We start from the raw sequence: 13,842 nt of genomic DNA, 5'->3' as shown, positions 1-13,842 counted from the left end.
CTTGATCGCCCGATTTCCCATCTTTGAGATTCTCCGCAGGGTCCAATATGCTTTATGAGTTGTGAATAGGACATTCTTTTTTAATGGTGCAGCGTTTATACAAGACCAAAGAAGTGACATTGATACTTGCCCAATAGATTCAAGTTCTTCAGCTGACAGGTCCATCTTCCAAATCTCCATAAATGAGGCCTGCTCCTCTTCTCCATTTTGTACCAATAGCCAGTACCAATCTGCCACCTCCTTTTCCTTACTGCTTCTAGAACAAATCTTTAGTGCTAAATTCTAATTCCCTTTTAGTTCTTTTCCAACTGCTTTTGTCCAGCTTGTTAATTGGTAATATTTAAACTTTGAGATCAAGTTTCCGGTTATGGTTGATAGGTGCGTCCAAGAAATGAGATCTCCCTCCGTTATCAATTGGCCCCAAGAAATTATTCCACAATTTCTCTGGGGTAACACCAATGTGTCTGTCAAGCATACTGGTGTCCCAGGAGAGTTCCAGATCGGGGTATTATCATTATAATATGGAATTTTTAAGAGGCGACTTACTTGTGACCAAAGTTTTACTGATGCCAACAGAATCTTCAATTTAATTTTTTTTTTAATTTAGGGTTACCAAATTTTAGAAGAATACCATCAGCATGTTGAGATAAAGCCCATGTGAGTGCTTTAAAAAGGGGTGAAAACGCACAGTGTTCCAACATTAATTGTCGGAAGTTTTTTAACTGAAATGCACACATATACAAGTAAAGATCCGGGCTAGCAATCCCACCATACTCCTTTTTCTTTTTAAGTTTTTTCTGGGCGATCCTAGGGCACTTATTTCCCCATATAAACTTTGTAAAAAGTCCCTGCGCCTTCTTAAACCAAAGTTTTGGGAACTCGAGTGGAATAGTATTAAATAAAAAAGTGTATTTAGGGAGAAGCAACATTTTTATTAAATTGGATTTGTACTGTTCTGTATTTGTTCTGTACACAACTTTTCTGCGCCGAAACAGAGAGCCATGCAAGATACTGATAATTGGTGCATAAAACTAGGGCCCTAAAAGGGGATGACTTTAACCATAGTAATCAGTCCGCAGAACAGGAAGGATGGGTGGGGGGTAAGGAATCTATCACTAACTAATGTCTCTTACAGATATATCGTTACACAAGTAGTAACTTGTGCATCTGAAAGAGACACGTTAGTGATAGATTCCTTACCTTAGAATAGATACCCCAGCAAAACCAACTCCGGTAGGGGGTCTGCGAATAAGATTACACCACAAAGTCATGGAGAACAGAACGGCCAAAGAAGCGGTCTCTCGGGACTTGACTGTCAAGGCAGTAATGCTTGGTAAACGTGTGCAGTGAGACCCACGTAGCTCCCTGACAAATGTCCTGCAAGGAAACGCCACGTCCCAAGGCAGTAGTGGCTGTTGTTGCCCTGGTGGAATGGCCAAGCAGCCCCACAAGAGGCTCCTTCTTAGCCAACGAGTAACAGGCCTTGATGCAGAGAACAACCCACCGAGAGATGGTCCGTTTGTGCACGGCCCGACCTTTTTTGGATTCCACGTAGCCAACAAAGAGCTGGTCATCCACCTAGAACTGTTGTGTGCGCTTCAAATAGAATAAGAGCGCACGTTTTGGGTCCAGACGGTGGAGCCTCTCTTACTCTTTTGAAGGATGCGGAGGCGGAGGCGGAAAGAAAGTGGGCAAAGTGAGGGTCTGCCCGATGTGGAAGGACGTGACAACCTTTAGAAAGAAAGAAGGATCGGTCCTTAAAACTACCTTGTCCGGATGAACAGAAAGGAAAGGAGGTTTAGAAGAAAGAGCCAGGAGCTCACTCACTCTTTTGGCACAGGTGATAGCTACCAGGAAAGCAGTCTTCAGAGTGAGACGACGGAAAGGACAGTTATGAAGGGGCTCAAAGGGAGCGCACATCAGACAGGTCAAGACAAGATTTAAGTACCATTGAGACATTATGAAAGGCACATGAGTAAACGTGTGTTTAATGCCTTTCAGGAAACGGTTAACAACCGGGGACTTAAAGAGCGAAGGCTGATCTGGAAGCCTTAGAAAGGCGGAGTTGGCCGAAAGATAACCTTTGATAGTGCCCAGAGCAGAGCCCTGCTGGGTCAAGGACAACAGGAACAGAATGACCTCAGAAGGAGGGCCAGAAAGGGGATCCAGAGCCTTTGCTGTGCACCATGCCACAAATTTGTTCCACCTGCAGGCATATACCATCTTAGTGGGGGGATGCCTGGCTGCCAGAATGACATCACAGACTTCAGGAGGACGATCGAAAGCTATCAACTGCAGCCGCTCAATCTCTACGCATGAAGGTGGAAGCTGGACAGGTTTGGGTGGAGGATCGTCCCCTGCTGCTGCGACAGAAGATCCTCCAGAAGAGGCAGTTGGATCGGAGGATCGATCGCCATGTTGAGTAGCTTGGGATACCAGTATCTTCGTGCCCAATCCGGAGCCACAAGGTTGACCTGGGCCCGGCCGCGCCGAATCTTCTTCAGCACTCTAGGCAGAGCTAGGAAGTGGCGGAAAGGTGTACAACAGACCGCAGCTATACTCACAATGAAAAGCGTCGCTGAGCGAGTTTCGCCTTGGAAATTCCAACGCACAGAACTGATGACATTGCGCATTCTCTTCCGTGGCGAATAGATCTCTCCCCACTGCAGAAAGAGACCTCGCGCCACGTCCGAGTTCAGACACCAATCATGATCCATCAAGCACCAGCGGCTGAGTTTGTCTGCCCTGGCGTTCAGAGTACCTGCCAGGTGTTGACCCACCAAGGTAATGCCTTGATGTTCAGCCATGTCCAGAATGCAGAGCCTCCTGACATAGGGTCCACAACCCCAACCAGCCCTATTTGTTGCAATACCACATGCCGGTGGTGTTGTCCGTGAACACCTGCACAACACTTCCCCGACAGAGGGAAGGAATATCTACAGTGCAAGTCGGATCGCCCGAAGCTCCAAAAGGTTGATATGGAGCCGGGACTCCGCTGGAGACCAATGGCCTCTGATGTCCGCCTCTCCCAAGTGGCTACCCCATCCCAGGAGGGACGCATCCATCACCACTGTGTGCTCCTGTTGGGGAAGGCAGAGGGATCTGCCATTGACCCAATATCGATTCGTGAACCACCACTGCAATTGTCGTGTAGTGCCCTCCGAGATCTGGACATGATCGGACAGGTTGCCCTGATGCTGTGACCACTAGAACTTCAGGTCCCACTGCAGAGTCCGCATATGCCACCTGGCATGTTGCACTAGCAAGATACAGAAGGCAATCAGGCCCAGGAGCTGGAGGGTCATTGTGACTGAAACCCGGGATAAAGGCTGAAAGATCAGAATCATAGCCTGAATATCCCAGACTCGCTGCTCGGGAGGATAAAGCCGAAACCGCGTCAAATCCAGAACCGCTCCGATGAAGGGGAGCTTCTGAGAGGGACTCAGGTGCGACTTCGGCACGTTAATGAAGGACCCTAGCAAATGCAGGAGGTCAGCCGTAGTCTGAAGGTGGGTGACAACTGCCTGGGGTGTCAGTCTTCGAGGTAGGGGAAGACTGACACCCCTGAGCTGCGCAGGTTAGCTGCGACCACCGCCATCACTTTCGTGAACACCTGAGGGGTGCTGGAAAGGCCGAAGGGGAACACAGCAAACAGAAAATGCTCCTGGCCTACAGTGTACCGCAGGACTGGGATGTGAAAATATGCGTCCTGCAAGTCCAACGCTACCATCCAGTCTCCAGGGTCGAGAGCAGCCAAGACCTGAGACAGAGTCAACATCTTGAACTTCTCCTTCCGGAGGAAGCGATTGACGTTCCTGAGATCCAAGATGGGGCGCAACCCCCCTTTATCCTTCTTGGGGACCAGAAAGTAGTGGGAATAACAACCACGTCCGCTATTCTGGCCCAGGAACGCGCTCGATGGCCCCCTTGGCCAAGAGTGTCAGGACTTCCTGTTGGAGAAGCGCAAAGTGATCCCCCGACATGCGGTGGAACTGAGGTGGCATCACTGGGGGGTAGACTCGAAGGGGAGGGAGTAACCCCTCTGGACAATTTGCAGCACCCACCTGTTGGAAGTGACAGAATGCTAGTGGGGGAGGTGATGTTGAATCCTGCCGCCCACTGGCGTGGGGTGCACCCCAAAGCTCGGGCTAGGAAAGCTTTGAGGCAGATGGTGTGGGAGCGGAGGTGGACTGACCCGCACGCTGGCCTGGCCCCCTGTGCTGCCACAGTGGCCTCCACGCCCACTCTGAGTTTGGTTCTGCTCATGCTTCTGACTGAACGAGCGGGCAGGGGCGCCCCTTCGGAAGGAACGAAAGGTAGATGTGGCGGGTGTGAGTTGGAGAGACCCAAAAACTTGACCGCTGCCCGAGAGTCCTTGAAACGCTCCAGTGCACTGCCTTATCGCCAAACAGGCGAGTACCATCAAAAGGCATGTCCATGAGGGAACTCTGGATGTCCCCCGAAAACCCAGTGGATGGAGCCAGGCACGCTCTCACTAAAGAATCCGCTGTGTGCACCCCACACTTAATGGCGAACTTCGTGGCATCCTTCCCCTCCGCAACAGCTTGGGAAAGTATAGCCCATACCTCTTCCGGGCACTGGGGCAGTGTTTGCGCCACTGTGTCCCACACAGCGTGAGAGTAGCGGCTCAAGAGGCATGCGGTGTTGACTGACCGCAGCCCCAAGATGGCAGAGGAAAATTACTTCTGGCCAAACTGCTCCAGCTTTTTGGTTTCCTTATCCGGCGGGGCGGTAGGGAACGCAATTTGGGAAGTGGAGGCCTGAATGACGAGGCTCTCCGGAGTCGGATGTTTAGTCAGAAAGGCGGGTCACCCGGTGCGGGGCGATGACACCTGGCCACGTTCTTATCCATAGGAACCCTGTGACTGGCCTAGCCCAGGTGCCCATCAAAACATCCGTCATGGCCTCATTAAACAGGAGCAGAGGTTCCATAGAACTTGCCGCCGGCTGAAGCACTTCAGTAAGGAGGTTGGTCTTGTGAGTGACTATAGGAAGATCAAGGTCAAGGGCCTCAGCTGCTCTACGGAGCACCACAGTATATGTGGCGCCCTCCTTCATGACAGCGGGAGGAATCCAGGCTCGGAGGAGAGGTCAAAGCCACCTGCGTCCTCTGCCCACTCATGTTCAGACTCGCACCATGTAGCCCTTCTTGGCTGGGGCCACCCAGTTTTAGGTTGTGAAAATCTGGCAACCCTAACTATAGAGCAAAGGAGAGTTTGATAATGTCATTTTTGTGGTGGCACCCTAATGTTCCTATTGGTCTATCGCAGCCAGACGACTGTGTAAAGACATTTTGTTATAAACATAGGTACAACTTGCATTTTGCACAGGTTTTGAACTTCACCTTCTGGTCCACCTGTACTGCTGTGCATATGCAGGACTTAGCACTTCATTGCAAGTGTTTCGAAACATGATCTGGCAGGTACTAGTTTTAAATGCATACTTTGTTTCTACTCTCTTTCCAGTGTTTTCTGAAACTATCAAAACCTACAATTCCAGCTCCTTGGCAATGTTACGTAAGGATGCATTCAGTGGCATGGATTGGCTCTGTGGAGGCTGTGCTTTTTACCTTTTCATCACAATAAACTCGTTTCACCAGCACTCCATACAGCCAGTCACTAAATAACTCTTATTTAGTTAGCATATTATCTATTTTCTCAAGGGAGTTCAAACAGTTTCTGGACTTCATGTAAAGTTTACGTTTAGCTCTAAGTAGATCACACCAATGCCGCAATCTGTTTTTCTGTCAAAATAACTAATTCAATTTTTGTGTCACAACTATCTTTTAAGGAAGTCATACAATCATGGATCTTGCAACCATCTTGGTGCTTTAAATGGAAAAAAATAAGTGCAGGTACTCACCAAAAAGAGCAGTGGGCAGAGTTTAGGGGGGGCACCAGGGCAGTGCTAAGGGGGAACAAGGTTGTATGCACGAAGTTCTGTAGTTTCATGCGGTGTGATCCAATAGGCCCTAATCCTTTGTACATCTCTTCTACACGAGCACGCGCTCGCACTCTTGCTTGCGAGACCCTTGTGCTTTATAATGATCTTGGAACCCACCCGTTGTTTCCCATTAGTTTGCAGCCTTGTCACTCTTCTTTGCTGTCTTCTAAGTGGGGAGTGATTGCCATGAGTAACTTCCTTTTCTTTCAGTAGCAGGTGGAGCAAACGCAGATGAACTTTAAATAGTGTTCATCCGCAGCTCGCGCTATGATTCAGGTGCTATGTCTTTTCTTTTTTTTAACGATATGACATCATGAACGCTGGCCACGTCACGGTGCTTTTTTAACCTTTCCTCCTCCATCTTGGTTCTTCTCCCCTCCACCGTTCCCCATCATGTTTCTTCTACCTTCTCCCACTGCCAATCCTTCCATGTTTCTCTGGCCGCTTCATAAAGCTTCTTTTTCACTGTCCCATTACAAGACCTATTGGTTTGCCAATGCTTATCTTACTTCTTTCTCCCAATTCAGTTTATTCGTTTTTTGCCAACTCAATAATCCCTTTATCTTTGCTGTTAAACCGTTGCGAGGTCCAATTTCCTTCAGAGTGGTAGGCAGATTCATTCACTCCTGCTCATATACTGTTAGTAAGTTTCAGATTTAAATTGCCTCCACTGTCACTTACTATGACTTTCAGTAAACATTCCTTTCTGAATACAGCATCCACAAAGTTCACCTCAGCAAATATTTCCCATTTGCTTCGCTTTTGTAATCTGTACATAAAAGTAGTACTTTTTAAAGGGAACCACTCGTGCTTGCCAACGGTTTAAAATAAAGTTTGTAATGCGAAGCTTTCCAAAGAAATGAGGACAGTTTATGTATCAAACCTCAAGGTCTGAATATTAATGAGGCCATTGCATAACAGATTTTTTGATAATCTAACTAAAACGTATTCATTTTATCAACTGCCTAAGGATGACATATTGCTTCAGCCTGCCTTAAATCGAACCTGTGGCCTACAGCGCACTGAGCCATCTGTCTAGTACACAAGTCTCTCCTGGAACATTTGCAAACCTGAGTTAGGGCCAGAGCTGACTACGTCTGTACTGGGGAACCAGGTGCCAATCCTCACATTTTTTAATGGATTTACAGTCTGTCCAAGGTCGATAAAATAGGAATCAGTAAGTTTGGTAACAAGACCCCTTCCTATTTAAACACGCAAGAAGGCAATTTAGATGTGTGACGACAGTAAAAGCATTAGCAAATGTTCCTTTGTTATGTCCTGAACAGTGCCTCCCACCGCCAGCCATTAGATTTTACAGCCCCCTCTTAGCCCCACTGTGAAATATCAATGGATACGTAAATTACTCTGCAGACATACCCCTGCTCTGATGACTTACAAAGCAGCTCACGCTGTGTCCTGGTGACAAGCTGCTGTGATTGATTCCGTACAGTGCTTGTTAAAGGTGCTGCCTTGGTTGAGGGATGAAGGGAGCGCTGCCTCAGTTAAAGTCAGGTCCCCTTGAGTACCGATACTCTCTTCGTTCTAGAAAAAGTGATGGTACTCAAGGGGAGAAAATGAAAAGGTGCCGGTACTCAGTACCGGTGAGTACCGGCCCATTTAAAGCACTGAACCATCTCTTTTAAAATATCCCACTATCCTTGGTTTTCAGAGATTCTGCCGATATCTGTTTAGCTGAAAAAGGTATACCAACTTCCAAGACCCCCAGGTACCGTTCCTTAATCCCAAATGTTTAGGAGTGACTACCTATACAACAGGCGAAGGGAAGGGAAAACAAGGTGAGGTCAAGGCAAATGTAATCATTGTTTCTTGAACGAGAAATTCTGTTTGGTTAGACTTTCTACTCACAAAATATAGTTTCCCATTCCTCTCCCATAACAGGACATGCTTTGAGACGGGAGGTAGTGCTCATGGATTTGACTGCTGTGTGAACGTGCATCTCACTGACATTCTGGCTTATCATGCATCATGACTAGGTTTAGCAGGTTAAACTAAAATTAAAGACGCTTTGCTATAAGCAAAATCTTTCAATTCCAAATAATACAACAGTAGTAACTCACTTCTGTCCTGGAATTTAGTGGAACCCTTGCTACTAGCATTCATTATTGTAGTTATATCAGTGGACGGCTAAATTTGGATTGAGTGCCAGACATTTACGTTCAGTAATTATGGATAGGGACAAATACATTTCTTTTAACTATGAAAGAATCCCATCCTGAGGCAGGCATATGTTTTCCCCATAGCCATCGATATGAAATGCTCATGCAAAATCAGTCTGTCCCAAATAGGCACAATCAATAACATGGTGTAATCCTATAACTTAAATATCTGATTCATTGCATTGTAAATGACCAGGTGGGAATAAAACATGTACAGTCCAGCAGAGCAGGAAAGTCTGCCTCGGAACGGTAAGGCCTTGCTCATGAAGCATTTCAATTGCAATCCTAGTTCTGGATCGCTGCAGAGTTCGACTACTGCCAGCGGATGAATTTCATTCACTCTGTGTCGAAGAGAACTAGAGGGGCCGAGTCCGTCTGCTTTGATTTTATTATGGCAAAAAGTGGCTCCCAGTGATTATTCCTGTGAATTAAAGGACAAGTAAAATACCTGAAAGGACAAAAGAGGCCTTTCTGAGGTAGAACAGCTCAGCGATGCTGCCTGAATATACCAATAGGAGAAATTGCTTCCTGGTCATTAAGATAGTCTGCAGCGCCTAGATACGGATATGAAGAACACGTTCTTCACCAATGAGGCCCAAGCCTAACCAAGGCAAAATAAACCAATACTAAGTTAACTTTGGGTGAAAAAAGAATCGGTTTTGGTTTCCAAACCGATTTATAAGGTGGTATTGAAATTTTCAAATAAAGTACCAGTTGCTTAATGTATGCCGGATCATTGTAATCCACCATTCCATCTTCAGGATTAATATTTAACTTGTCTCGCAGTGGAGTCCTGCCAGGTGTTGCTCCGATAACAGGTTTAGGTGTCATTCCACCACGAGGTGTCAACCCTTCCGAACCCTGAGATGGTGTTCTAGAAAAGAAACAAAGAGGAAATATCATCTGAGTTGTGCTTTTCTAGAAAGCAGTTGAACAACAAAAAGGGATAATAATTTTAATGTTTATACCCTTAGCCCATAAAGAGACTAATCAGTTAGATAATAATTAAACGACTTTCTGATGCATGATCTTTTATGTAAAGCCTGCATGACACTTCATCTAGACACAACACACAAGCAAAATAACTTTCTACAGGGGTTAGCAAAAAAGAGAAGGATGATGAGAGTACACTGACTAGTTGCTAAACTTACCAAATAATGAGAATGCCTTAGGGTTTGTTGTCACTTATTTGAACAAATTGATCACCACAAAGGAGTGGCTAGGGCCCACAATGAGACAAGGTGACAAGCTGAGACATTGCCAAAACTTGTAAAGCCTCTTGGGGGGGTTGTAAGCATTTACCTCTACTCTGTGCGTTATCTGCACACTGAATTGCTATGCGAAAACATTTTCATCCGCAAACGTTAGGGTATGCCCAGGTGTGCATTTATGGATTTCCATGCCTCTGAGTGATTCCAAGAAGTTTTCTTCATATACCGCTCTTAAGCAACAGTGATGCAAAAGTGCACTGGGGAAAACTCATCAGCTTTTCAGGCGGGAAGGAGTGGAGTCAGGCAGCCTGTAGGCTACTGAAAGGCAATGGTTAAGCTCTGGTTCTAAACCCTAATAATACGCAATTTCAAACTGCAGCTCTGGGCACTCTACCGTAGATCTTTCTATCCGATGACACTTTGTTTTCTCAAAGTATGACCATACTGATAATGCCTAAACCCACTTCATTCAGTACAATGCAGACTTTTCCCAATTCCTTGTGTGGCTATGCCTAGGTTATTCTTCTGAGACCTCCAAGACCAGAAACTCCACCAACGATCAACCTGCGCCAGGGTGTGAGAAAGGGCCTTTTTGCATGGTTTGCCCACCACATTTTGCCTGGTTTTGATGTGGTGTCAAATGTAGTGCACAAGGTCCCTGCCAACCAGGTGCCCTATGCCAGTGCTCCTTGCCTAAAAACAAACTCCCAATTGGTACTTCTGCACCCTGTTAGTCGCTAGTAACTGGTACCCTGGGTACCTGGTGCCTGAGAGTTGAGGAGGGTCCCTTAGGAATCCCCTCACTGGGATCATGCCACTGCCCTTGCAGCCTGCATGCCCCTATGAGGGAGGAAACAAAGTCAACCCTGTCTAGGTGCCATGCCAACTAACACTGCCTGGCAGAATAGGTAAGTCACTGCTCTAGCAGGCCTCACAGCCCTAAGGCAGGTGGCACTATACTACAGGGTGAGGGCATATCTGCAAGAGCAGATATGGACTACAATATTGGGAACGATTTCCCGATATTGTAAGTGCCAGTGAGAATACATGGGCTGAGAACTCGACAACTCGAGTTCCACAGTACCAAGAAGGTTTTACTGACTATAGGAGTGTTTGGTACCAAACTACTTCTTTCAATAAATCCTCACTGATGCCAGTGTAGGATGTATTGTACCATGTACCCAAAGGGCACCTCAGAGGTGCCCCCTTAATCTTACCAACCCTGGTGAGGTCTCTGACCGGCTATAGGCTGCCAGCCATCACCAGACATGTTTCTGGACTCCCTGGGTGGATAGCCCCTGCTCCCTGGGACCACAAACAATGCACATCCTGGGCAGAGGTGTCATGCCTCCTCCCCCAACATAGGCCAGTGCTCGAAGAGGGAAGCTTCAAAGACCTGCTGCCTTTGTAATGCGACCCCCAGCCTCCTCTGCTAGCAGCAGATGGCAGCCCCTGGTTTGCACCCGCCTTTGGGCAGGAGAACCTGCGGACAGATTAAAAAAGACAGGAGGTGTGCCCATCTCTGCCAACCCCACTCCTAAGGTGAAGGGAAACCTGGTGAAGCACACTTTTGATTCCCCACCATCTTGAGGATGGAGGGGCCCATCCAACCAGGGCTATGTCCCCTCCCACAGGAGGATGGCATAATAGATGGTGTAATCACCCCAGGTGAGGTTCCCATTGGCCCTACCTACTACTCCCTTAAAAACAGCTCCTAAACTTAGGACCCCAGATGTGAGATGACCTAAGAAAGACGACATCCTGCAGCAGAAGCCAGAAGACAACAACTGCCTTGCAGGAAGACCATCAAAACCCCTGGGAAGACTGTTGTCTTCATTAAAGACTCCAATCTCTTGAGGACAGAGGACCTGTCCAGAAAAAAACGACTCCAAAGACTTCGGATCCCGGCGTATCCACGTACCCAGCCCACTCTGCATCCAACGCCCACGGGCCGAGTTGCTCACCTGTGCAATGAAGTCTCCCTGGCGATCCTGACCTTGTGCCCAGCGTAGGCTGCCCCCTCCTGCCCTCATTGACAGCACCTGCAATGGGAATCCAGAGGCTCGTCCCGCCTCCCCCATCCCCCCACCGACCGGCTCTGGTAAGAAGTCTACGACGTCCAAAGGAACTCCCTGCAACAAAGCCCCTGAGCCTTGGTGAGCTGAAGCAACAGTGCCCCAACAACCCAACTTTCCTCTGCTGTCGCTTGTCTTTCTCCTGCAACCTCCAGTGCAGCGCCTGCAGCCTCTTTACCATGAAGAAAATCCTTACTGAAAAGAATTGGGCGCCCGATGTCGAAATTGCACTCTGCATCCGGCCGCCCCTTTGCCACTGGTAGCATATGTTTGATGCTGTTTTTATGGTCCACTCCTGTGCTTAACCTATTCCGCAAAGCTTGGCCCCTGCAACCGATCTACTTATCTGCAAGCAGTGTGGCTCCAGGCACCCCATATCACCATTGGAAAACATCAGGCCGAACTCGGATTTTAACCTCTGCATCCAGCTGCCCCTATGCTGCTGGTGGTGCAGTTTTGGTATTTACCCGACCCCTGGCCCTTGCGGACTTTTGGCTCCAAAGACTGAAATTAAAAGCTCGATACTTAACTGTTAAACTGAAATACTGTTTTTCCTGATATCCAATGTTATCCTAAGTGTCGATTTTTGAAAGTGAAAAGTATTTTTAATTGAAAACGTACTTACCTTATTACGAAGACCTGGGTCTTAAAGTACAAGCTAAGCATAATTTTAGAAAATTGGTCTGGCTCTCCTTGTGTCGTGTGGCCATTACTGATCATGTGTGTGCAATAAATGTCTTACACTCCTCTGTGTTAGGCCTAAGGCTGCTCGCCCACACTACCACAAATAGAGCACTTTGGGCTTTGCATGGAGCCCTGTACTCTTTTGGGAAACCCCTTGACTCTGTACACGGTATAACCACATAGTGATATCATATACAGAGCCAGCTTCCTAAACAGGGGTAAAATTATTCCTCTGACTTCTAGATCAATGCCTACATCCTGAATCAGACAGTTACTATGCACATTTACCTCCCTCCCCCACAATCCCAATAGCAGAGGACCAAGTGACGTTTCTATTCTGACTCTGTTATGGTCTTTGATCCTTTTGCCTCACCGTTGGGTACACAGAGAGAGGCCCTGCAAAGCAAAGTAGCTTTACAGCATGGATATTAGCAAAAATGCTAGACACCTGGCTATGTGCTGGAAACCCCATGGCAGCTAAGGTGCATATGCTGTTACTATTTTACAGGGGAAAAAAGTTACTGAAACCTAATACATGTCCCATTTATTGGTGTGTACCCAGATGACTTTGAAACCGGAAGGTAGATGTTGGACAGGCCCCAGGAAGGGCTCGCTCCCTCCCCGCATGACAGGGCCCTGGTACCGGCCTTCCAGGTACTACCCGCAGAAGCAACCCCCAACCCGTCCCCCATGGGACGTCTGCTCCTGGGAATCCCTGTGTCCCTGGCCTGGGCCACCGTCAGCACCCTTGCCCGGGCCAGCCGCCATCTTAGACACTGCACCACGAGGCCGCGTGGCCTCAGCTCGACCCCAACCCCGGGCCTGGCCAGGCCCCGACATCCCGGCACCACCATCCACCCAGGAGGTGAACGGACCACTTGGCCGGTCAATGGGAGTAAGAAGTGTCGATGGCTCTCTCCCGCCAGGTGCCGATCACCCCCAGCCTCCCCGGGCGCTGGCTCCACCCCCCTGCTGGGTGTCTGGACTCCCTCATCCCGGACCTCCCGACCTCCAAGAGCGAGGGTCCGGACATCAAAGAGTGCCAGACCTATAACTGAGGCAGCCCCAGAACAGGAAGGCAGTTGTATCCTGGAGTCAAGAGACACCGCGACGAACTCATCCTTGACGGACTGCTGGCGCTGCCGCAGCCCTGCCTTGTGAACTATTGTCCTGCCTGCTGGCGCTGCCGCGGCCTTCTGCAACCTTCATCCTAGTGGGACCTGCTGGCGCTGCCGCGGCCCGTTGTAACCTTCATCCTCGTGGGACCTGCTGGCGCTGCCGCGGCCCGTTGCAACCTTCATCCTCGTGGGACCTGCTGGCGCTGCCGCGGCCCGTTGTAACCTTCATCCTCGTGGGACCTGCTGGCGCTGCCGCGGCCCGTTGCAACCTTCATCCTCGTGGGACCTGCTGGCGCTGCCGCGGCCCGTTGCCACCTACGACCTCTTCGGGACCTGCTGGCGCTGCCGCGGTCTGACCCGTCCGAACACCGAGCTCGAGGATTGTGAGCTATCACCGTTCCACCGCCGTACCTACGGGTACCAAGACTGTCCCGCTACCCCCTTCCCTAATAGAGACTAGAAGTGAGAGGATCATCGTGTCCTGATCTCATTGCATCGTACTACCTTACTTCAAGAACTGCCTATAAAAGGTGTTAATCTGATCTTCGTGTGGTGTCCATCTGTGGGGGGGAAGTTACTTGTCTGTACGATCGCTGGGGACGGCCCTCACAGG

General features: G+C 48.6%; 1 protein-coding gene across 1 annotated transcript in view; it reads right to left on the bottom strand.

Annotated features, from left to right (window-relative positions):
- The window catches only part of CDC5L (cell division cycle 5 like), a 253,054-nt gene that overhangs the window by 118,400 nt on the left and 120,812 nt on the right, over window positions 1-13,842 (bottom strand). Inside the window, exon 10 of the mRNA XM_078647614.1 lies at window positions 8,853-9,015. Coding sequence (XP_078503740.1) covers window positions 8,853-9,015 — 163 coding nt within the window. The remainder of the gene's footprint in view (window positions 1-8,852; window positions 9,016-13,842) is intronic.

Source organism: Lissotriton helveticus, chromosome 6 (genome assembly GCF_964261635.1).
Source record: "Lissotriton helveticus chromosome 6, aLisHel1.1, whole genome shotgun sequence".
NCBI classification, from domain to species: domain Eukaryota; kingdom Metazoa; phylum Chordata; class Amphibia; order Caudata; family Salamandridae; genus Lissotriton; species Lissotriton helveticus.
This window is presented reverse-complemented; position numbering and strand designations above follow the sequence as displayed.